Source organism: Anguilla rostrata, chromosome 9 (genome assembly GCF_018555375.3).
Source record: "Anguilla rostrata isolate EN2019 chromosome 9, ASM1855537v3, whole genome shotgun sequence".
Classification (NCBI taxonomy): domain Eukaryota; kingdom Metazoa; phylum Chordata; class Actinopteri; order Anguilliformes; family Anguillidae; genus Anguilla; species Anguilla rostrata.
The window spans coordinates 54,048,819-54,071,521 of NC_057941.1; the positions used below are offsets into that span (position 1 = coordinate 54,048,819).

Sequence of the window (22,703 nt, forward strand, 5' to 3'; positions counted from 1 at the left end):
ATATCATTAATGCCAAAAGCTCACCAAACTTCAACAAAAAATACAAAAAGGAGAAGTTTATCCTGCTCTTCCTCTCTCGTTCCTCCTCCTCTTCACAGCAGACGGGATTCCGCTCGGTGGTCCTGGGGACAGAGATGAATGTGGCGGAGGTGAACAAAAAACAGCTCTTCCTCTCGCCTTTATACAAGCAGTATCAACTGCACAAATAATTTCACGCCACGATGTTCACATCATGCTATGCACGGGTGTTTAACGCTGAGTCGACTGTTAGCTGTAGAATTGTTTCCAAGAAGTCTTAAATTATCCCTCGTAGGGACTATCAAACAATCCTGCTGCGAACTTCCTCACTGAAGTTTTCGCAAAAACCAGAAGAGGCACGGGGCCCAACGTAAATGAACAGCCAAACTCGTCACAGTAATACGCTCTTTAATTTAACTGCGGTAAACACAGATTTGGGCACGTTGGCAGCTAGCAGGCGGCTAGTTGGCTGTGTTTGGTTTTACTTCCGAATCTTTGTTTTCAAAAAAGTTACGGCTAAATAACAAACTAATGTTAACTCGCCGTTCGGATAAGTGTGCCCCGGAGCTAGCTGATAGACTAAATACTTTAACGATGCAGCATGCAGCTTTCAGAGTTCAGGAAGAGCCTGTAGGCGTGAGGCTAAAGGGACCAGACATTTTGCCAGAGGGGCGGAAAGTGAGCAGGAATGCGGCACCCCGCCCCCTTCCTCACCACCAGCGGGCCACGCAACTCCACACCGCGGCTTTCTCGGGCCTACCCGCCACTTCAAAACAAATACAAACGCAGCCAAGCCACACGGAGTTGAGAGCAGTCCCCAGGCCGAGCCATATCCACCCACACATCCAGGCAGTCTTATGTAAATAAATACTGCACAACGCAGGCGAATGCATTTTCACATTAGTTTTCAGAATACGTTTAGCACAAGTTTTCATTTATTTCTGCAGCACGCAGCGAGTGCACAAGGGTCTTACCTTCTTTCTGTTCACGTTAACTTTCTTTATTTTCAGTCGTGGTTTTAATATACTCTTCGAGTAGATATATTTTATATCTTATTTCTGTTTATGTGTTTTGTTCGTCCAACGAAGTCGTACTGTTTGCAAATGTTCTAAGTGTGGTTTTAATTTATTAATTATTTTGCCACTGCCCAACGGTCGCGGTTTTTGTTTACGCCTCTTATCCCAACCCCTTCTGGTTCTGTATTAGTAAGATGGCCGCTCTGTTCTCACCACGTGACCAAGGAGAACTGGGGGCAGGCTGACCCACGTCACGTGACGCAGGGAGCTCATTCGCCTTATGTCTAAATCATTTTACACGAGGAGAATTTTTACAGCAAAAGTGATTTATTTAGATGTATATACCGATGAAAAACCACGAGCAATTCAAAGTTCTGTAAATCACCGACGCATTCATTAACTGTAATTATTGATTTTTATTGTTACATTTTATTGCAATCGTTTGTGTTCATTACTGCACAGGTCATTTGGCCAACCTATGAGCGTCGCTGTTGGACTGCTTCCCAGTGGATATGACGTCATACACACTTCCGTTCCACCGTTCGGCGCTGCGGCTCAGTCACTACGGATTCTGCATCTGAATCGGAGAAAAGCAATTTCCAAACCAACATTGTTTCTTGGGACCGCTGAACAATTATCCTTTGCGTCTGTTTGTGAAGCAAGGTAAGCGCCAGATAAGTTGTTCATATTTGTAAAGTGAATGCCGTATAAACCGCCGATTGGCAATGCCCACATCTGTCAAACAGCAGCTGCGTCGACGGCACGTTACGACCACATTCTCGGGTCCAACTGCTGCTGTTAGTCGGTAGTGTCGCTCAGCTGGCTAATATTGGTAAAACTTTAACCCAATACAATCATGACGTCGCCTGACCTAATGTTCTATGTTAAGGAATGTTTCAGTGTTAATTGAGGGTAAATTGAATATTCCATGTTACGAATAAGGAGTCGGCCACCTGGTTATTCTATTGTGACATCAACGGTGTGACTGCACACGATCCGAAATGAGAAGAAAACAATCCGAAAATAATAATTTACATTGTACATCTACTACTGATTAATTGCCTTTCCACGAAAATGTGGATGGAATAACTGTCATGTTTAGGTAACCTCTTATGACTGCTCCCATGCCAGCGTTGCCCTCTCTGTGAAATGGCGGAGCCTTGCAGTCCAGCCGCCAAGTGTCTGGCGCAGAGCGCGGCGGCGGGGGGCGAGGGCCCGGGGGTGGAGATGGACCCGGTGGAGTTCACCCTCCGGAAGCGTCTGCCGCGGAAACTGCCCAAGCGCCGCAACGACGTCTACGTCAACATGAAGACGGACTTCCGGGCGCAGCTGGCGCGCTGCCAGAAGCTGCTGGACGGCGGCGGGCAGAGGGAGATCTGCGTCCACGGGCTCGGGCTGGCCATCAACCGCGCCATCAACATTGCGCTGCAACTGCAGGCGTCCAGCCAGGGGGCGCTGCAGCTGGCCGCCAACACCTCTACCGTGGAGCTGGTGGACGACCTGGAGCCGGAGGAGGCGGGGCTCGGGGGGGCGGAGCCACTCACCCACACACGCAACAACTCGGCCATTCACATCAAAGTGTACTACCCCGACCCGCAGTGACCACGGCAACTGGCCACACCCCACCTGTCCTGTGCCAGAGGGAGGCCACACCTTCCCAAAGACCCTCAGCAGTTTTGGGCCAAGGAGGGGTGGCTCGTCGGCCTGTTGGGAGCTGAAAGGTAAATTAACTGTAAATGGTTTACAGAAAAGACAGCCATTTGATTGACAGAGACACAGGACAGAACTCCTCCCCTCCCGTTGTCACATCCTGTTATGTGTGAGGCTGCAGCTGCAGCTCCTTGTGTAATGAATGGATGCCGTTACGATGTAATGTTTGTGACACTGAGCTGTAGTGTGCAGTCGGGCTGTTGCTGTGTCTCAGTAACTCGGACTCCAGCGCTGGAACATGGTGACCGTCCTGCGTGCCGTTCACTAGCTTTGGTTTGCAGTTTTATTTGGGCAAGATGAATGTATGCATCCAGCATCATGTAGAATTTACAGTCCAGTGTTGATGCTAAATGGATTCTCAGTTTTCTGTTTGCAAATGTGTTGTGGTTTGTAGTTGTGCCAATCCTGAGCTTAACAGAATAAAATGTGTCAAAAAGAATTGGTTGCAGGTTTCCGCTGTTTTTCTGACTTGAGCAGAAGACTAAAACTGAAGTTTCCTCTGAAGAGCAGAGCCTTATCATTCATAACATTTTCATACCGGGTTGGCTCAGTAATATCTGTCCGTCTTCTGAAATGTCTGAAGCCGTTCATTTTGCAAACAATCAAGCAAAGAGCAGAGTCTGAAAGGAGACCTTCCAAACTCAGGACCCCTCCCCACACCTCCCCTCACACCACACACACCTCCCCCACACCACCCCTCACACCACACACACCTCCCCTCACACCTCCCCTCATCTCCTCCTCACACCACCCCTCATCTCCCCCTCACACCACCCCACATCTCCCCTCACACCACCACACACCTCCCCTCACACCACCCACACCTCCCCTCATACCACCCCACACCTCCCCTCACACCACACCCCCCTCACACACACCCTCACACCACCTCCCTCCCCACACCACCCCTCATCTCCCCACACACCCTCCCCCACACCACACACACCACCCCTCATCTCCCCCTCACCACCCCACATCTCCCCACACCACCCCCACACCGCCCCTCACACCACCTCACACAAAGAGCCCATTCTCTGGAAGAAAAGGCGGAGGCAGGTAGGGTGGACACCATGCAGCGGTTTAGCTCAGCAGAGATACAGGGCCACGCTGTAAATGCAGATAAGGTTTAATTGAGATCACATGACTCTCATATTCAAAAGCACATTTGTGCAAATGGTGTCAGGAAGCACAGTGTCCCCATTGTTTAATCTTTTATTACATTTCTCTTTCCCCTGAAAGTTAGAGGAATGCACATAGATGTGAGTTACATCTGAGGCTTAAAGTTATTAACTATTCTAACTGTAGATATGTATTTAGAGAAAGGATTAACTTAATTTGAACCAAACAACAAATGTACTAGAGATGTCATTTTATACTCAAAATTTACTTTGTCACCAGACATTATTATAAGTGGAGTGAGAAGATTATATTATGATAAAAACAGAGAATATAGAATATTTAAAACTTCAACAACATAATGATAATATTGCCCTTCTAAAGATGTAAAATCCCCTGCAGTCTGGTGATGATGTTTTTTGGGGGGGATTCAGGCACTTCATTCAGTGTATGGAAGAGAAAATGGGCGCTTTGGGGCTTTAAAAGGAAATTCACATATTTTATGTATCAGAAATAACCCCTACATGAATAGAGAGAGAGAGAGAGGATAATCAGAAGCATAAACCTGGTGAATTCTACCCACAGCAGAGAGGGTGGGGGGGTTAGATGGTGTGGTGCAGGTACTGAGGGAGGGGCGAGGGGGACACGCAGTTGTCGTAGAAGATCTGGAAGTTCTGGTCCACGTCCATCTTGGTCTTGAGGTAGATCTCCAGGTCCAGCACGGTCATCTCGTGCACAGCGCTGAACTCCTTGGCGTTCTTGGCCAGGAAGGCCTGTGTGGGGAAGCGGACCCGCACGTCGTGCGGCGCGTTGCGGTCGTAGTCCGTGCAGCAGTACGCGCTCCACACGTCCTCCGGGATGCCCACGCGGTCCTGGTTGTTGCGGCGGATCATGTGACCGGCCGTGGTCACCCCGGTGACGATGTAGGCGGTGCCGCGGCAGAAGTTGTTGAGCCGCACGCGGAGCCGCTCCTCGTGCTGCTGCCACGGCCCGATGTTGAACTCGCGGATCTCCGGCACCACGTTGGTCAGCGTGTAGGTGGCGGCCCGGTCGTGCGGGTCCGACTGGTGCTGGTCCGGGTTCAGGTGCCCCCGCTCGTACAGAACCACGTCCGAGTAGTCGTCCAGAACCGCCTGGCTGTCCTCAAACTTCATGTGCAGGTAACCCTGCGGGAAGGGCATCATGTTCCCGTTCCCATCCACCTCCGCCAGCTGGGGGGGGGGGCGAGAGAGAGGAGGGAGGGAGGGAAGAGAGAGAGGAGGGAGGGAGGGAGAGAGAGAGAGCGAGTGCATACATGGGCAAGCTGGTTACCTTCTCAGCAAGCACTGGCTCATAATGGCTGGTTGTCATTATGCATGTGCATTTTTGTCATTTTTTGTTTTTAAGCTTGAAAGAACTTTGAGCACCTGTAAGGAAGGACTGGAAAAAAATTTACTGAAATAAACAGAACAGAAATTCTCTTTGTCAAATTTATCGAAGCACTAAGATTTCAGAAGAGACAGAACAGAGACGATTACCAAATCCATCCATCATCGAACCCACTTATTCCTGCACAGGGTCCCAGCTTTGGGTGAGAGGCAGGAATACACCCTGGACAGGTCCCAAATCCATGCACTCATTCACACATCATACGGGCCATTTAGTGTCCAGTTAGCCCAAACTGCATGTCTGTGCCTAACTGGATACTCTAAACTGTCTGTGGACCGTGGGAAGAAACCAGAGAACTTTAAGTATTCTTCCACCATCTTCCCCTCACCTAATATCAGCTGCCAGTGCTGCTAATATGTAAACTATAATGCCACCGTGGATGTTTTTAAAGCGGGCTGTAATATAAATGTGGCACAGCTACACGCAGCCGGCCGCAGCAGCCGTAGTTCTTCGGGGCACTGACCTGCGGCTCGTACATCCAGGGGTAGTCCACACGGCGGTCGCCTTCGGTCTTCTTGAAGGTGTAGGCGGAGTAGACGGGGATGCGCAGGCGCGAGTCGTACAGGGTGACGTAGCGCGGCCGGTCTGCGTAGCGCTGGCAGATCCTCTTCAGGCTGGGGCTGAGGAAGCCCCGCGGCGGCGTGCCCATGTACAGCGAGTCTTTGCACCGCTCCACGTGGTTGAAGTCCTGCACCACCGTGGCGGCCATGCGCTGGGCACCGTGGAAACATGCCAAGAGCGAAACCAAACTCCACAGCGGTAACGGCTGCATGCTGACCGGCAGGAGAACGGAACGCCTTCGGATAGATCGGTGTAGCCCGTAGAATAACTTCAGGTCTTCGGATAGATCGGTGTAGCCCGTAGAATAACTTCAGGTCTTCGGATAGATCGGTGTAGCCCGTAGAATAACTTCAGGTCTTCGGATAGATCGGTGTAGCCCGTAGAATAACTTCAGGTCTTCGGATAGATCGTGTAGCTCGTAGAATAACTCAGGTCTCGGATAGATCAGCGTTAGCCCGTGGAATAACTGTGAGGTCTTGGATAGATCGGTGTAGCCCGATGAACAACATCGTATACTTCCCTTACTGGTCTTCGATAGATCAGGCTGGTAGCCCGTAGATATTAGCTTCAGGTCTGTGGATAGACAAATGGTAGCACGTTAAATAATTCAGGTCTTCGGATAGATCGGTGTAGCCCGTAGAATAACTTCAGGTCTTTGGATAGATCGGTGTAGCCCGTAGAATAACTTCAGGTCTTCGGATAGATTGTGTAGTCAGTAGAATAGCGTCAGGTCGTCTGATAGATCAGCGTTGGCGTCACAATGGATCAGTCAGACGTGTGGAGTTCATTTAAATGATATCGATTCTATATGCAAAGCAAGAAGCCGACTGGCAAACCACACCATCGTTTATAGCTTTACCGCTTTACATTGGGCCGTCATTCAGCACAAACAGATTAACAGGAACAGTAAAGGTGATGCCCTGGGCTAGTTATTTTCTTATTAGGCAGCCTTTTATATAGGCTGTGTGTGACTGGACCGAAACTGGGTGCATCTGCATTAAATATATTCAGGCTGAGCATCTTACTTGTAGCAGGTGACCCCCAGTATGTAGAGCACTCCAGAGAGTACAGCAGCCTTTAAAACTCATTCAAGGTTGTCCCTTCATAGTTTCTGCCTGGTTTTACAGCCTCTGCTAATTATTTCATTGCCTTTAAATGACTTGATTGCATAGTGAATTGGATAGCTGGCTGTGCTGGATGTTTTGCCGGAGGGTGTTTTACTGACGAAGGCGGAAGGTGTTTTTCTGCAGTGCTGTTTGGGACCCACACAGGTGCACCAGGTACTGGGTCATTAATTCAGATTAAACTGGTCCAGCACCAGAGCTACAGAGATTGCAGCTCTCAATCTCTCTCACACACACGCACACACTTATACACAAACATACACTCTCACACAATCACACTCACACACCACAGGAGACACACAGAGCCCCCATTTCAGACAAACCCTGCTGTTATAGATCTTTCCTGTATTAATAGAGCAAAGGAAGGCGTTTCAGGCAGCCTTTCAGAGCCTGTGCCTCTAACCGCTACACCTCGCCACTCTCCTCTTCCTGGCGGATTAAGAGGAAGCCGCCAACCCGTCACAGACAGTCACGCGCCGGTTCGGCCCTGCGGTATGGGGGTCACAGCCCCAGACTGCTTCCTGGAACCCTGCCAGTCAGCCGAACACAGAGCCCGTTAGCCAGCGGTGCGCTATCGTTACAGTGCACAATGCAAACAGGCTGTGGGTCCAGGACAAAGAGCCCGTCACACACTGGACTGGGCCCTGCGTTATGCCACTGGCTATCAGTCATAAAGCTATCAGTGGACACTTCATGCTATGTAAAACATGCAAAAGCATAATGTGATCTCCGCTGAAGAGATTAAAGAAACGTGACTCTCTCTCCGCTGGGGTCCAAGCTGCTGTGCTGCCTGACGTTGAGGTGCCGGGCGATTCTATGTCTGAAAGCCTGGATGAACACCGTGCCAGGAACAAGGAAGAGATAACCAAATTTAAACTGCATTAGAAGCACCAGGTCACCCTCCTCATGTGATGGGACCTGCTCCTGGGCCTTACAGCTAATGGCTTCCTGTGGGACAAATATGGCAGGTCTACACATACTAGCTCAAGTCCAGTAACAGGCTTAATCCAATAACGTGCTAACGCCAAATTATGGGCTAATGCCCAATAACGTGCTAACGCCAAATTATGGGCTAATGCCCAACAACAAGCTAAAGCCCAATAACGTGCTAATGCCCAATAACATGCTAACGCCAAATTATGGGCTAATGCCCAATAACAAGCTAAAGCCCAATAACGTGCTAATGCCCAATAACATGCTAACGCCAAATTATGGACTAATACCAAATAACAGGCTCATGCCCAGGACAGGCTCATGCCCAGGACAGGCTCATGCCCAGGACAGGCACATACCCAGGACAGGCTCATGCCCAGTTACAGGCTCATGCCCAGGACAGGCACATACCCAGTTACAGGCTCATGCCCAGTTACAGGCTCATGCCCAGTTACAGGCTCATGCCCAGTTACAGGCTCATGCCCAGTTACAGGCTCATGCCCAGGACAGGCTCATGCCCAATTACAGGCTCATGCCCAGGACAGGCTCAATCCCAGAACAGGCACATGCCCAGTTACAGGCTCATGCCCAGTTACAGGCACATGCCCAGTTACAGGCTCGGTGTCAGGGGGAAGTGGTTCATTGTGAGCAGGCATGAACGTACCAGGTCAATCAGCACTCGCTGTGAGCGTCTCTGCCCGGATGGCAGGTCAGAAAACCCCTCCCACTGGCGCTATAAAACTGCAGCATGGAGCCAAGCGGTGGAGATCGCTCATTCTACCAGGGCTACAGGACCCATTTTCACACATTTTAGGAGCAAAAACAACAAGAGTAATTAAGAGTGAACTTTTATTGAGTTTAAAAGCACATCCATCACTCTACAAACACAGACACAACCAACATCACTACATAACAGCTGGAGTACAGAAGATATTTAGGGTCTGAGAGTTCTATCAGCTGGAAAGGGGCACAGCTAGATCCGGGGGAGGGGGGGCGGCTAGCGGAGGGGGGGACAGCGCTAACGGAGGGGTGAGGGCGACGGGACGCAGGGAGGGGAGCAGCTAGTGGAGGGGGGAGGGGGATGGGACGCAGACGGGGGAGGGGGGACGGGGATGGGACGCAGGGAGGGGGACAGGACGCAGGGAGGGGGGAGGGGGCAGCGCTAGCTCAGGGGGGAGGGGGACGGGACGCAGTCGTGCTGAAAGATCTGGAAGCTCTGGTGCACGCAGGTGGAGGTCCGGAGGAAGTCCTGCAGACGGGCCAGGCTGAGCTCAGAGACGCAGCCTCCCGGAAGGTTCCGCCCGCGAGCGGCGAAGGCCGGCAGCCTGGCCCGCTCCTCCGGGGGGGCGCTGCGGTCGAAGTCCGGGCAGCAGTACGCCGACCACAGGTAGGTCGGCACGGCGACGCGGCGCCGGATGGCCCGGCCGGAGGTGGTCACCCCGGTAACGATGTAGGCGGGGCCGCGGCAGTAGTTGTTGAGCCGTTTGCGGACGCGGTGCTCCTGCTGGCTCCAGGGCCCAGTGCTGAAGGTCCGGTTCAGCGGCACCACGTTGGTGAGCGTGTACGTGGCCGCCTTGTCCCAGGGGTCAGCCTGGTGCGCGTCCGGGTTCAGCTGCCCCCGCCCAAACGCCACGCTGTTAGAGTAGTCCTCCAGCACTGCCTGGGACCCCTCAACACCGTCCGGCAGGCCCTCCAGGGGGATCGGCTGCATCTCCCCCAAACCCGACACACCAGACAGCTGCAGCCCAACAGGAAACAGGAAGGCTTTCAGGACATCAGCGGCTCACAGCAGGAAACGGCCAGGTTAGAAGGAAAAGATGCTGCTCGGATGCTGCAACGTGTCTCTCAACTGAGCGCCAGGTCCTTAGCTGACTGTGCCACCCAGCAGCCCAGTCAAATTACAGTGTAAAACAGCAACTCTAAATGGAAATGCTGATATGTAACACAAAGGAAGGGCTGAAAATGTAAATTTCATATCAGAAGGAAGGCTTTTCTGTAAATGCAAATTTAACGCTGGATGAATGAATGTGCTGGGAATGTGAACGGCTATTAAACATCAGATTAAATACTGGCTGCCACTGCAATGCTAACACTAGGACTGTACCATGGCAGTGCTAATGCTAGCACTGTCCCACTGCAATGCTAATGCTAGCACTGTCCCACTGCAATGCTAACACTAGGACTGTACCATGGCAGTGCTAATGCTAGCACTGTCCCACTGCAATGCTAATGCTAGCACTGTCCCACTGCAATGCTAATGCTAGCACTGTCCCACTGCAATGCTAATGCTAGCACTGTCCCACTGCATTGCTAATGCTAGCACTGTCCCACTGCAATGCTAATGCTAGTAGTTTTGGGAGAAGGGCCCGACGCGTACCTGAGGCTCGTACATCCAGGCGGCATCGGCGCGCTTGAGGCCGGCAGACTGTCTGAAGCGGTAGGCGGAGTAGACGGGGACGCGGTTCAGCGTGTCGTACAGCGTGAGGAACCGCGGCTGCCCAGCCAGACGCTGGCAGATGTACAGCAAGTTGGCGTGCTCCAGCCCGGTGGGGGCGCGGCCCTGATACAGGAACCGGCTGCAGTCTGGGGGCAGGACAGTACCCACGCTACACCGTCCCGGCCAAGCAGCCAACAGCACCCCCAGCACGGTGACCTGCCACGGCAACAACGCCCAGCACCGAGCCATCGCCGTGGGAAACAACCAGCGGCGTCTAAACCACACACTGAATCCACACGGACAGAGTGGAGCGCCAACAGAGACTGGGTATGCAAATCACTCACACACACACACAGGCACACACGCACACACACACACTCTGTCTCACACAGACTCACCCACACTCACTCACTCACTCACACAGTCATACACTCTCACACACATGCACACTCACTCACACGCACACACAGGTGCACACGCACACACACTCTCTCTCACACTCACAGACACGCACACACAGTCATACACTCTCACACACATGCACTCACGCTCATACACTCATACATATTCACAGACACACTCACACACACATGCGCGCGTGCAACACACCCAATTCCATATCCACTCTTCTGTATTTCAGACTCGCACTGAGCACAAATGGGGCGAAAGACACCCAGGATTTACACTTACAACTCTGGGTCTTCTACTTTTTAATGTCAAGACCCAAATTTGAAATTTAGTATCTTTTAGTATTTAGTCCCTTTATGGGGCGCATCAAATAACACACCAGCACCGACTCAATCCGTGACACGGCCTGTATACTCCCACCACATGTTTTGGGTCCCGACCCAAGGGGTAAGAAACACTGTCTTGCAGCATGCCAAAAAATATTAATAACAAATTCACCATAATATTTTCACCCATCACATTTAAAAATGCTTGAAACATCTCACTACATGATAAAGATGACATTTATAACAATAATAATAATAATAATAATAAAAACGATCAAAAAATTAAATGATTCAGCCATGGTTATTAAAGTAGCCAATAATCTATCATTCTTAATTACTCACAACTCCGTCACTTTCATTCCACCATTCCTAGAATGGGAAACGGGAATATAACACATTCAACATTCACTCTTCTTTTTTTAAGAAATCAGAATTCTAAAAATATTCTTGGGGGTAAACCATTCTTAGCAAATTTACCACATATGCTGAATACTACTATATGATGAAACTTTCTTGATTTTTCCCTTACTATTCTCAATATTGCACCAATACAACACACCTGTACTAACACAAAAAACAGCTAACAACTAACCAAATTATAACATTCAATCTAATTTTTAACCAACAAAGGGGGAGTGCACCGTTCCTGGATGTACTGCAATACCAGGTCGATGCGTGGAGTGGACGGAGCAAGCCCCTATTCCATCTCCCTGTTCCAAAAATCAATTTAATATATGGTCCCCAGATAGGGGACGTATCAGATATTAAACTGATAAGAACAGATACTACACTTGATCTTAGCCAAAAGGCCGAGAAGCGATACTGAACGCCGGCTTGAGTCGGGGGAGTCGATGTGGGAAACACAACGCACAGTGACGGGACGGCAAGGCAAATTTTGCCTCCAGTTCCGGACAATCCCGACAATTTAACTCCGGTAAAAAAAAATTATAATATATTCACGTGTTCATGCAGCTAGATTAAGCACTCTTTTGTAGTTTGATCATTTTGGAAAGATCCCATGATGCATTACAAAATACACTAAAACATTTTCCACCAACCAGACTCATTAGTGTAGTATTAGTTTTGATACGTCACCCCAGTACACTACGGCAGAGGAGGAGGCACAGACCGCACGAACCGCGCTCAGGGTTTGCCGCTGCTTCGAAGTTCACGGGTTTGGCAGGTTTCATTTAACTGGCATTCGAATATTAAAATAACATTCTGAGTGATATGATGTCAGCAATACAGAATGTTATATACGTCACATTATGAGACAACAAGCAGACAATAAGCTGACGTATCACTGTCACCGAGAACGACATTAAACTCACTGACACAAACGCAACTTCACTTTCACAGAGCAGAAACATCAGATGCATTTCACCTCCGTTAACTGACCGAATGTCAATTTTAATTCAAGTTCAAATCAATGGACAGAATGAGCACTTGTAGACGCTCGATTCGTACATTTCCTTCTAAACCAATGACTCGGAATAGGTCGACTTGGCCCTAGCGCCTCTGGCGGACGGTAAACAGATTGCCATGGTGACGCAGAAACAACGCTATTTTGGGGCACATGCACATGCCAATCGTTTCTCTACAAACAAACGTTAAATAGGAAAGAAAACAGATAAACGTTCGCCAAGAATAAATAAAGTAACAGATATGACGTAAACGGTGCCATTACGACTCAGTCTTTTCTACTCCGGAAAACGCTGCAGCTAGACTAAGTGCAGCCACATATTTACAAGTACGTTATTTATTTTATTATAACCAGGGGTAGTTAAGCAATCCAATTAGCCAGAAGTACAGCATTTATTTAACAATCAACATTTGATATCAACAAGAGCTGGATTATTTCACGTGCGGAATATTAGGTAAACACTTAATTACACAACTTCTAATTTCGACAAAAAGTAAGAAAAATACGTCAAGTCTGGTATGGGCTCAACAGGTGTACAATGTACCCTAAGCCCAAGTGTGTACTGATTAATCCCACCTGGCCATCTATCGAACAATAAATATAAAGGATATAAAATAAATAAATAAATAAAAACACACAAATGCACCAAACCTCTTATATTCAAAGCTGCTGTCTCTTCGCTTTCAAAATATATTTCGAATTGTGCCCCCAGTCCTGTCCTATGACCTGTAAACGCCATTTTAAATCGTTTGTTAGGCAGTCACTTGTTTTAGTTCCACGTAGGCCTCAGAGTAGAGCAACATAACATAGGCTACAGGCTAGCCTAAGCAATAGTTTGCTGTGTTTGTTTCAGTCTTTTAGTCTATGGCCAAATTCCACAGGGAGGTAAAATAAAAAATAAGACAAACACAATCCCCCCAGAGCAAACGATTCGATAGTCAATTGCTAAAATATTGGGACTTCACAAACCGCAACAAGCACCGCTCTGAAGTCTTTTTTGGAATACATTTCAACATTCAAACAAGAGTAGGCCTCGGTGGTGCCGATTAGGGCATTTCTTTCAACGAACGTTTAACAAGCTAATGGCTAGGCTACATCCAAAATGAAGGCCTACACACAGCCTGGCTATCAACAAATTAAAGAGTTAATTCTATTTAATAATAGCTAGCAGCGTGCTTGCTCCATACCCAATACACAAATGACAATTAATAGCCTACACTCACTGAATACCCTCAAGTAATAGGCTAACTTTTAGTTTACTTACATGCTCGGATGAGGTCCTGATGACAGGCGTCAAGAGGGAACTTCGTGAATTCAATACACCTTTATTCACAATATGCCCACGGAAGCTAACTGAAAACGGGTTTAAACATGCTTTTACCGTCTAGAGAAGATACATTGCCTTTCATACTTCCAACATGATTTTCTTTAATGACTACAAAGTGAATATATAGTCTAACGAAATACCATAAATGTTCAACAGACAAGCCAACGCAGAACGAACTTGTTAGAGGCCGCTATTGGCAGGGGAAACACACAACTACATGCGCGCAATACAAGTAGACATGAGGTTAGTGTGTGCACAGCCAATGCCGTTTCAAAGTTTTAGTTTCTCTTTTTTTAAATTTTAGCCACCAGTTCACTTGTTTCATTTAAAGATTTTGGCCGCCCAAAGTTAAAGAAACGCTGTTGGACACATTCCACTTCTCTGCTGAAACCAAAAGAAAATATTTGCTAATATTTGCGGTTTATGCAGAACACCATTCAGAGAGATGACACCAGTCGAAGAAATCTGATTTGAAATAGTAAAATAAAAACGGGGCTGTTACACTGACTGAATTCGGCAGTTGGCTGTTAATGAACTTCTACCTCCTTGCCTAACTTCTACCTCTACCTGATTGCCTAACGCCAAACTGATCCTTGGAAAGTACATTACTGCCACCTATAGGCCTATTTCACAAAATGGCGACCAAAACCGAATGTAGGGATACTTTGTTTTCGGTTACCGTTCTGACAGCGAAAAATTGAGCCTAAACAGCGACGTGTGTTCTCACAGTCCCTGATAGCTCTGCCAAAGTTCACTGTCCGATGTTATCCGCATTGTCGAAGCATTGCCAGTGAACGTTAAGCGGTCTAAACTGAACAAGGGCTATAAATTCTTTTTTGAGAAGTTTATATTCGGTTATGAAGGTAAGCATAACGTTAGCTCTGGTTCACCAGAAAGCTAAATAGCTAGCTTGCTAACCACATCAAGTTAGCCGATTAAAGAGATGTTGCACTTCGACATAACATAAATTCTTTTCTGGAGGCGACTCCATTGTGTTTTCGTAGCGTGAAGCAACATCTGCTGTCCGTTAACAGCGTCTCTGTTCCTCTCGGTTGTCCCGAAAATGAATGAATAGGGAGCCTGACAACTGTGAGGAAAAGCGATTCTGTTAACGTCTACTTACCTTCATAACCGAATATAAACTTCTCAAAAAAGAATTTATAGCCCTTGTCCAGTTTAGACCGCTTAACGTTCACTGGCAATGCTTCGACAATGCGGATAACATCGGACAGTGAACGTTGGCAGAGCTATCAGGGACTGTGAGAACACACGTCGCTGTTTAGGCTCAATTTTTCGCTGTCAGAAATGGACTTGCGTCCGTAGCAACGGTAACCGGAAACAAAGTATCCCTACATCTGGTTTTGGTCGCCATCTTGTGAAATAGGCCTATTGGCAATGTAATGTAATCCAGTTAAATTCCCCCGCCTGGAAGAGTGGAAATCTTTTGACGCATCACTGCCTGAGATCTGAGCTTCGAGTTCCGCACTGGTTCACCTCGCGCTCAGGCACGCGTTAACCGGAATCGCGTGATAATACAGACTGGTAATACATACGCTGCCTTCATGCATTCGGTTGTATTCTGTCAGTTTTTGTCAATTAAATCTTTATTTAGGAAAGTGCTTTGCACGCCAAGCAGGAAAAATGGCGTATAAATAAATGATCACTAATTCTCTCTCTCCCTCTGCTCTCTCATTCATCTTGGACTGAAACATGCAAGGAACACTCAGCATATAAATAACGGCAACAGGAAAGTGAATTACATAAATACCTCCTCATAATATTGCAGGTTATGTCCTGTCACTCACCCCAGTGCAGACCATGGAGACTTACAAGACACACCTGGGGGGGGCATGGTCCAGACTCACATTGCAGGCTTCCATGTACCTGACACAATCACTTCAGCCACAGTGCGACCATGAGGCACAGACTCACCGAGGGGCATGGTCAGACTCCATTGAGGCATTACTGACAATCATTAAACAATGAGAAGCATTATTCATGGGAAATGACAATAAACAATAAACAGGAATTGAAAGAGCTGGATTCCTATGGAGAGTCATATTCCTGCAGAGGGGTGTAGCTAGTAGAACCATTTTCAGGATTTTCAAGTCTTCTGCACAAATACTGAAAGCCAAACATGCAACAGAAGAGCCAGAGTCGCAGGATAGTTTGTCTATGAATGTCTTTTAATGTTTCCCCGATCAGAGATACACGCCGTACAGAGTGTAGCAACTTCTAAATGAAACAGAAATATCCTCACTGTACTAATATTTTTCAACTTTGTTTTTTATTTTATTTTAAATAATCGTTTTTAAAACCCATTATTAACATTTTTCATGTCAAGACTTTTTTTAAAGAGTTTTTTCTTCTTTTTTTAAATTTGACAAAAATTTGAAAGAAAACAACAGGTGCAAGACCCTTTGGCATCCCAAACCGTGGGCCTGGAAACGTTGGAATGACGTTCTCCTAACGTTCTCCGGACATTCTCACAGCATTCTGGCACCAGCGGGGGAACGCTGTGAGAAGGTTAGATTCCATCACGCGTCTGCACTGTTGGGACACTCACACAGAGATAAGGGTCTGCCTCCATCCACCTCCTTTTAAAAACTCTCTTCATTCAAAAATATAGTATTTCCTTCCCTCTTCTCTCGCAGTAAGAACACATCGCACAAATAAATCTCTTGCTCAATAATTATTTGAAAATAAGCAGTTTCCTCATTTTGGGGCAGAGCCCCTAAAACCTGCCGCGCCTTTAGCCAGAGATGATCACGTCTGAACCCAAACTGAAAAAAAAAAATTAACGTGACACCAAAATAAGCGGAGAATGGAGGCTCTCGTCTGTTTTGAGGATTGCTTTATAAATGAAACATGCTCGCCCATTTCAACCTGTCTAAACATAATTCAATTCAGCAGAAATCAGAAGATCCAGAAACTAGTCCCTCCTAAAATGTTGGGTTCTGCTGGGACGGAGCCGCGTCGCATTTGCACGGATCTGCTGATCCCCGACTCGTCTGGATGGCTAATAGCGTTCACGCAGCACGCGCTAGCGCCGTTAGCCCATCCGCGCGCCGCTGGGATCCGTGCGAATGAGAGGCGTGTCCGAGCCGGCAGAGCCTCCGATCGTAAGGCTGAACCGCGCACGCTCTGCGGCGCCCGCCAACACGCTGGACGGCGTCTCTCTGCGCTTCCCTCCCACAGCCACCGGGGGGCGCTGTGGCGCTGACCGTTTACCCTTCCTCTTGTCTGTAAGGCCAGATGGGCTGGGAGTGCGGGACTGTTCAGGCGGTGGAAACGACGCTCACGGCCGGTGCTGACCCCGCCGCCGCCGCTGGCTCCCGCGAAAGGGCTGTGCTACGGCTTTGATCCCGGGGCAATGCTACAGTGAGATCAAATCAGGAGTGAGGCGGACGGCCAGGTGTGCGGAGCTGCAGGGGTTACCTGGCTGTCCCGCAGGCACTGAGCACTTCCTCACCCGGGAGACGGGTCCGTTAGTGGCGGGGGGGCGGAGTGTCGGGGGGGGGGCGTCGGGGGGGCTGTTCTCACTGTGTGCGGCGCCCGCCAGTCTGACCAGGCAGAGAACCACGACCCCGTCTGTCACCTCTGACCTTTAACCTTGTGACCCACGTGAAACTGGGAGTGAAAGAGTGGAGTCTCACGCTTGCACCTGCCATCACACACGCTGGCAGCCGTTCACGCTAAAACCAAACAAGGAACGCAATATTTACAAATAAGAGTTTGTTTTCCAGTTTCAGATCTGATACTTAAAAATGTACAGGTTTTCCTTTTCTTTCCTGGTCCTGTGCGTCTGACGACGTGTTCATCTTCAATCCTGGGGAACAGCGCCCTCTGTCTGTGAGCTGACCACAAAACTCAAGAAAAGTCCTAGAAAAAGTAAGTGTGAATCTGACAGTTTTGAACCGTTTTCCATTGTTTTGTCCTTATTTTCTTTAACACTGGTCTAATAAACTGATCTTAAATTTCATTCACTGAGGCTGAAACACCAAAAGAGGCCAGTCTCTTGAAGATAAAATGTTTTGTTGTCATGGAGATACAGTTTGTCATCTGTGGCACATGTCCAGCCTATGTACGAGGGGCGGGGGTGGGGGGGGGGCGGCACCTTCTCTCCTTTTTCAACTCCTCCTCCTCAGATTAAAGATAAAGTGGGTCAAACTGTAGGATTATGAATTCGCAAGTGGGGGGGGGGCGGGGGGGGTTAGACAGCATTCTCACGGCACAGGCACATGGCTGAGTAACACCACACCCACAACCCCCCCATTTACATGTCCTGGGGACACTTGGCTGTTAAAGCCCAGCTGGGCTAGAGAAGGATTTGAGGGGGGGGGGGCGGGGGGGCACAACCTGCCACTCAAACCAAATACATTCTGCCAGTCAGCAACACAGAGGAGGTCATCCAGGAACTAAAGAAACAACAGTAAGCATGGCTGTGACTCACTGATGTGTGTGTGTGGGTGTGCATGTGTGTGTGTATGCGTTTGTGTGTGTGTGTATGCGTGTGTGTGTGTGTGTGTGTGTGTGTGTGTGTGTCTTCTTATTTCATAAGTTGTATTATTAGTATCATGCTCATTACAGAGTATGAATTATTATAATTATTACAGAGAACATATGAGTGTGCTGGGGAATTGATTCTGGACTGATCAGGTGGAGAAATGACCTGATCACACCTGTGACCCCCGGGCCGGGCAGAGGAGGACGCCCCCCCTGCTGCCCACCCCCCCCGACAGAGTCTGCTTCTCGCCCCCCAGGGTCCACCCCTGTCCTGTGTGTGCTCAGGCCAGGGTCCTCCATGAAGCTGACTGTGACACATTCTTTGTAAAATGTTCAGTGTAAATTATATTTGACTGAAATTTAATCGTTGTTGTCCAGGTGCTGTAAAGGCTCACCCTTCCCACCCTGCCAAAAACAACACAGCCCCTACCCTCTGTTACACGACAGCAGCAGGAAACAGTGTGAGTAGAAGAGAAAGAGGAGGAGGAGAGAGGAGGAGGAGCAGGAGGAGAAGCAAGAGGAGGCGAATAGTTCTGAAAGAGGAACATGAAGAGAGCTTCCTCTCCACAGCCTTGCCCCCCGCCCCCCGCCCCCCCGCCCCGCTCTGCAGCTCCACTATACGCGGGTGGTGGAGTGGGGGTGGGACAGGGTGTTGTTGTGTCCGGAGGTGGGCGTGGGGGTGGAGCCGGGGACGGGGTAGGCGTGTCCGGGGGCGGGGCCGGGCGTGGGGGCAGGGCCGGGGTAGGCGTTGAAGACGTGAAGCGGCTGCATGCCGCTGATGGTGCTGGGGATCATGGTGATGGTGTTGGGCGTGATGAGCGGCAGGTCCTCAGGGGCCCGCCGGAGGGCCAGGGTGTAGTCGGGGGGGCAGGTGGGGCGCAGGATGTCGTGGGGGCGCAGCGGCTCCAGGTCGCGGTGTGGGTCGTGCTCCGAGCGCTTCAGCTGCAGCGACATCAGCTCCTCCTCGGGCGCGTGCGGCAGGTCGTTGGCGGGCCCGCGCTGGGGCGACAGCCGGCGAGGCCGCAGCTCGTGCCGCCGGTCCCGCTTGTAGTACAGTGCGGCGAAGGCCAGGATGTTGAGGAAGAGGAGGGAGGCGCCCACCGCCACGGTGACGCTGAGCTCGGTGGAGTAGTCGCGCACGTCGCTGGGGAACGGGGAGAAGCGGGGGCGCTCGGACTCAGGCTCGGGGTCGGGGGGCAGCGTGCCGGGGGGCTGGCGCGTGGTGCGGGGGGGCTTGCCCTGCCCGTTCCAGGGCGCCCGTGTGGTGCCGGGCAGCTGGCGTGTCGCCGTGGAGACGCACTCCTGGTGCAGGCTGTGCAGGTGGGGCACCAGCTCCAGCCAGAAGGCCACCTTGTTGGCACGGTAGTTGTCGCGGACGCGCGGCTTCAGACCGATGTGCAGGTACTGCTTGTCCTTGGAGCTGAACTTGGTCCAGATCACCTCCTCGAAGCGGTTGGGCTTGGTGTGGATGAACTTGGTGTCCTGGGGCACGGGCAGGTTGGGATCCCTGCAGGAGCCAATCAGAGCACAGGAGAGTCAGGTGGGAGATAACGCCCAGCCAATAGGAACTCAGCGTAGGCGGAGTTAAGTCTAACAGGGTTAGGGTTAGCATAGCTCACAGTAGCACTGGTCTGTAGTAGGACTGAGACAGAATTAGAGGCCCTAATCTGTGCCATTGCAGACAGCCGCTCCACCTCTCACACAACTGTGACCAGGCCTTAAATCCCAGCAGGGTCAGTAACGCTATATAATATATAATAATAATAACAAATAATAAAAAGCCCTCAGGTTCCTGATGCACTGATCTGACTGTATGACTCGGATTGTATGCGCTCTGTACTCTGCAGCTGGCCTGAACACAGGAAGTGGGAGGGGCCGAGCTGGCTGTGGGGGCGGGGCCGGGGGCACTGACCCGGTCTTGGCGAAGTTGGTCCAGTAGGTCATGACGACGGCGCTGAGCATGACGTCGTTCTTGGAGAAGTTGCAGGGGAAGAGGTCGGTGGCGCCCACCATGGGCACGCCGAACACGTAGGGGATCTCGTCGCCGTGCGCGGCGTCCGCCCAGTCCGGCCGGCCCTCCATCTGGCAGTGGTGGTAGAAGGTGTAGAAGTACACGGGCGACTGGAACTCCGCGTGCAGCTTGGCCGTGGCCACCGCCGGCGCCACCCACTGGTGATCGGTGAACAGCGCCAGCAGCGTCTTACGCCGCATCTCCGTGTTCTCCCGGTCAGCCCAATCCGTGTACATGAACTTAATGGTCTCTCTGAGAATGTCTTTACCTTAGAGAGAGAGGAAGAGAGGGGGGGAGGGGGATGGGGAGGGGAGGGGGAGGAGAGGGGGAGGGAAAGGGACAGAGAGAAAGGGAGGGGGGACAGGGGAGGGGGAGAGGGGGGAGAGAGAGAGAGGGGGAGGAAAGAGAGGGGGAGGGGGATGGGGAGGGGGAGAGGGGGGGAGGAGAGAGAGAGGGGGGAGGGGGATGGGGAGGGGGGGAAGGAGAGAGAGAGGGGGGAGGGGGAGGGGGGAGAGGGGGAAAGGGACAGAGAGAGAAAGGGAGGGGGGGCAGGGGGAGGGGGAGAGAAAGAGGAGGGAGAGAGAGAAATAGACAATGGGTGCGAGAGAGGGGAAGGATAAACACAAGCAGTAGTTATTGTATTTGTATTTGTGTCCTCTTGTGTTATTATTATATACAGTATTATGTACAGCAGGGAGAGAGAGAGAGAGATATGGGAGGAAATACAGTTCAGAGGATTTGAATTTAGGAATGCATTGAATTTAATGGAATGGATTTTAAAATGGAACTGTGAATTCAATACACTTGAAATGATTCACTTAGAATATCTAGTTTTGAATTCTCAAAAATGTAGCATCCCACAATTTAAATATTAAAAAACTGGGCTCCCAAAAATTCAGGTTCCAGTTTTCAAATGCCTCGAAAAACAGTTTTGAACTCAATTTTAGAAATTCAATTTTCCTTTTGGACCTTATTCTCCTCCACAGGCAGAGAGAGAGATAGAGAGAGAGAGAGAGAGGGGATCACAGAACACATTGCACAGGCTGTGAACTCTAAACCCAGGTTTTTGTTTTCCTCTGTTTTTGTAAAATGCTTGCAAGCGAAATTGTTAATGCAAATGGATTCCTCAGTCACGCCAGTTAAACCCACAGAACTGAGCTCAATTAAAATAAAAGAGAGAGGAAGACAGAGGAAGAGAGGAAGGGAGGGAGGGAGGGAGGGAGGGAGAAAGAGAGAGAGAGGCAGAGAACGAGACAGGTCTAATCTAATGTTTATTAGAGGAAATGGTTCTAAGGAGGTTGGTGGGTAACAGGAGGTATGGTGCTGTATTACACAGCAGAATGTCCAATGCAGCAGGTCACGCCCCTGCTCTTGGCCACGCCCCTTATGAATTTTCGAAGACATGTTACACTGGAAGTATTTTGGCTTTAAATAGGGAGTATTTTGGCTCTGTATGTGAGGAGTGCAGTATGTGCAGGATGTGTGGCACAGCTGTACAGTCAGGCTGCAGAATCCAGAACACAAAGCCACACCCTCTCTGTATGATGTCACAATGGCCACTTAGAGTTCTCTCTGCTTTCAGGCTCCGAAAGACCCTGAAGCTGACTCAGGATCAGTGATTAAGAACAGAGTGTTTTATACTTCTGCATAGTCTGCATAGCAAAAATAACACATCATTTATATATAAATATAATCTGCATTGCGTGTCACTCGCAAACAGATCATTTATACTTGTGCAGCATGTTGCACAGGTTGCGTAATAAGATTTTGTTCCTGACCTTTATAGTTCTGGAGAAAGTGATTAGCTTGCACCTACATATCCGGTTAACCAGAATAATACTGCAAGACAGAGCTAACCAGACAGATGCAGTGCGAACACTGCACACTGTTTCCGGCCCAGCATGCAACTGTGCGCTACCATGGCAATTCACTGCAGCACTCCGCGCTAGATCGCAGACTCACCCTCTGTGTAGCCGTACAGGTTGTCCACAAAGTTGGAGATGGTGTAGTCAAAGCTGGCGGGCGTGATCCCATCTTCCCCTTCACTGTCATCCACAAACTTCAGCCCCTCCCCCTGGTTTACACCCATCAGGATGTCGTAGTTGAGAAACTCCCCCTGGTGGTGCACAGAGAGCACTGCACGTCACTCCCACGTTGAGTTCTGAGGGTAATCTGAGGTAAAACCTGCTGCAGCTCCCACCGTTAGAATCTCACTGTCCTCTGATACAGAGACAGATACGAATGTGAAAAATAAAAATGCCTCTGAGTGTAACTCTGTCGCCCTCTGGTGGAGCACTATGAAAGCACAGCCATGCCGTGGTCCTCAGAGAGCTTCCATTCAGGAGGGAGCAGAACGGCT

The 22,703-nt window shown here is 49.7% G+C and overlaps 4 protein-coding genes and 1 non-coding gene across 5 annotated transcripts in view; 1 reads left to right on the top strand and 4 right to left on the bottom strand.

Moving 5' to 3' along the window:
* The first annotated feature begins 10 nt into the window (after window positions 1-10).
* Window positions 11-3,183, top strand: pop7 (POP7 homolog, ribonuclease P/MRP subunit). The gene is made up of 3 exons (XM_064353057.1): window positions 11-149; window positions 1,497-1,697; window positions 2,166-3,183. The coding sequence occupies exon 3, from the start codon at window positions 2,184-2,186 to the stop codon at window positions 2,634-2,636; it is 453 nt and encodes a 150-aa protein (XP_064209127.1). The 5' UTR covers window positions 11-149; window positions 1,497-1,697; window positions 2,166-2,183; the 3' UTR covers window positions 2,637-3,183.
* A 675-nt stretch (window positions 3,184-3,858) lies between these two features.
* LOC135264268 (endonuclease domain-containing 1 protein-like) lies at window positions 3,859-6,269 on the bottom strand. The gene is made up of 2 exons (XM_064353058.1): window positions 5,752-6,269; window positions 3,859-5,071 (listed from the first exon to the last, which is right to left on the bottom strand). Exons 1-2 carry the CDS (start codon window positions 6,058-6,060, stop codon window positions 4,463-4,465), a joined length of 918 nt encoding a protein of 305 aa, XP_064209128.1. The 5' UTR covers window positions 6,061-6,269; the 3' UTR covers window positions 3,859-4,462.
* Window positions 6,270-8,741: 2,472 nt separating this feature from the next.
* On the bottom strand, window positions 8,742-14,354 carry LOC135264269 (endonuclease domain-containing 1 protein-like; the record flags this gene model as incomplete). The annotated part of the gene is made up of 5 exons (XM_064353059.1): window positions 8,742-9,644; window positions 10,284-10,559; window positions 11,420-11,446; window positions 13,765-13,853; window positions 14,336-14,354. Coding segments are annotated over 5 exons (987 nt in total), but the record flags the coding sequence as incomplete, so codon positions are not given.
* On the bottom strand, window positions 11,708-11,898 carry LOC135264375 (U2 spliceosomal RNA). Its single transcript, XR_010332694.1, has one exon. It is a non-coding gene; the product is annotated as a U2 spliceosomal RNA (small nuclear RNA).
* Window positions 14,355-15,992: 1,638 nt separating the features above from the next.
* Window positions 15,993-22,703, bottom strand: part of LOC135264270 (neuroligin-2-like) — a 53,004-nt gene continuing 46,293 nt past the window's right edge. The window contains exons 7-9 of the mRNA XM_064353060.1: window positions 22,307-22,460; window positions 20,246-20,612; window positions 15,993-19,840 (exon numbers count right to left, since the gene is read on the bottom strand). Of these exons, the coding sequence (XP_064209130.1) occupies window positions 18,949-19,840; window positions 20,246-20,612; window positions 22,307-22,460 (1,413 nt within the window). The 3' untranslated portion in view covers window positions 15,993-18,948. The remainder of the gene's footprint in view (window positions 19,841-20,245; window positions 20,613-22,306; window positions 22,461-22,703) is intronic.

What these genes read in the sequence shown, in the direction of transcription:
- pop7 (XM_064353057.1), top strand. Translation starts at nt 2,184, where the DNA reads ATGGCGGAGCCTTGCAGTCCAGCCGCCAAGTGTCTGGCGCAGAGCGCG.
- LOC135264268 (XM_064353058.1), bottom strand. Translation starts at nt 6,060, where the DNA reads ATGCAGCCGTTACCGCTGTGGAGTTTGGTTTCGCTCTTGGCATGTTTC. An exon ending in CCTGGATGTACGAGCCGCAG is followed by an intron (nt 5,072 to 5,751) that starts GTCAGTGCCCCG and finishes CCCCCCCCCCAG; the next exon opens with CTGGCGGAGGTGGATGGGAA.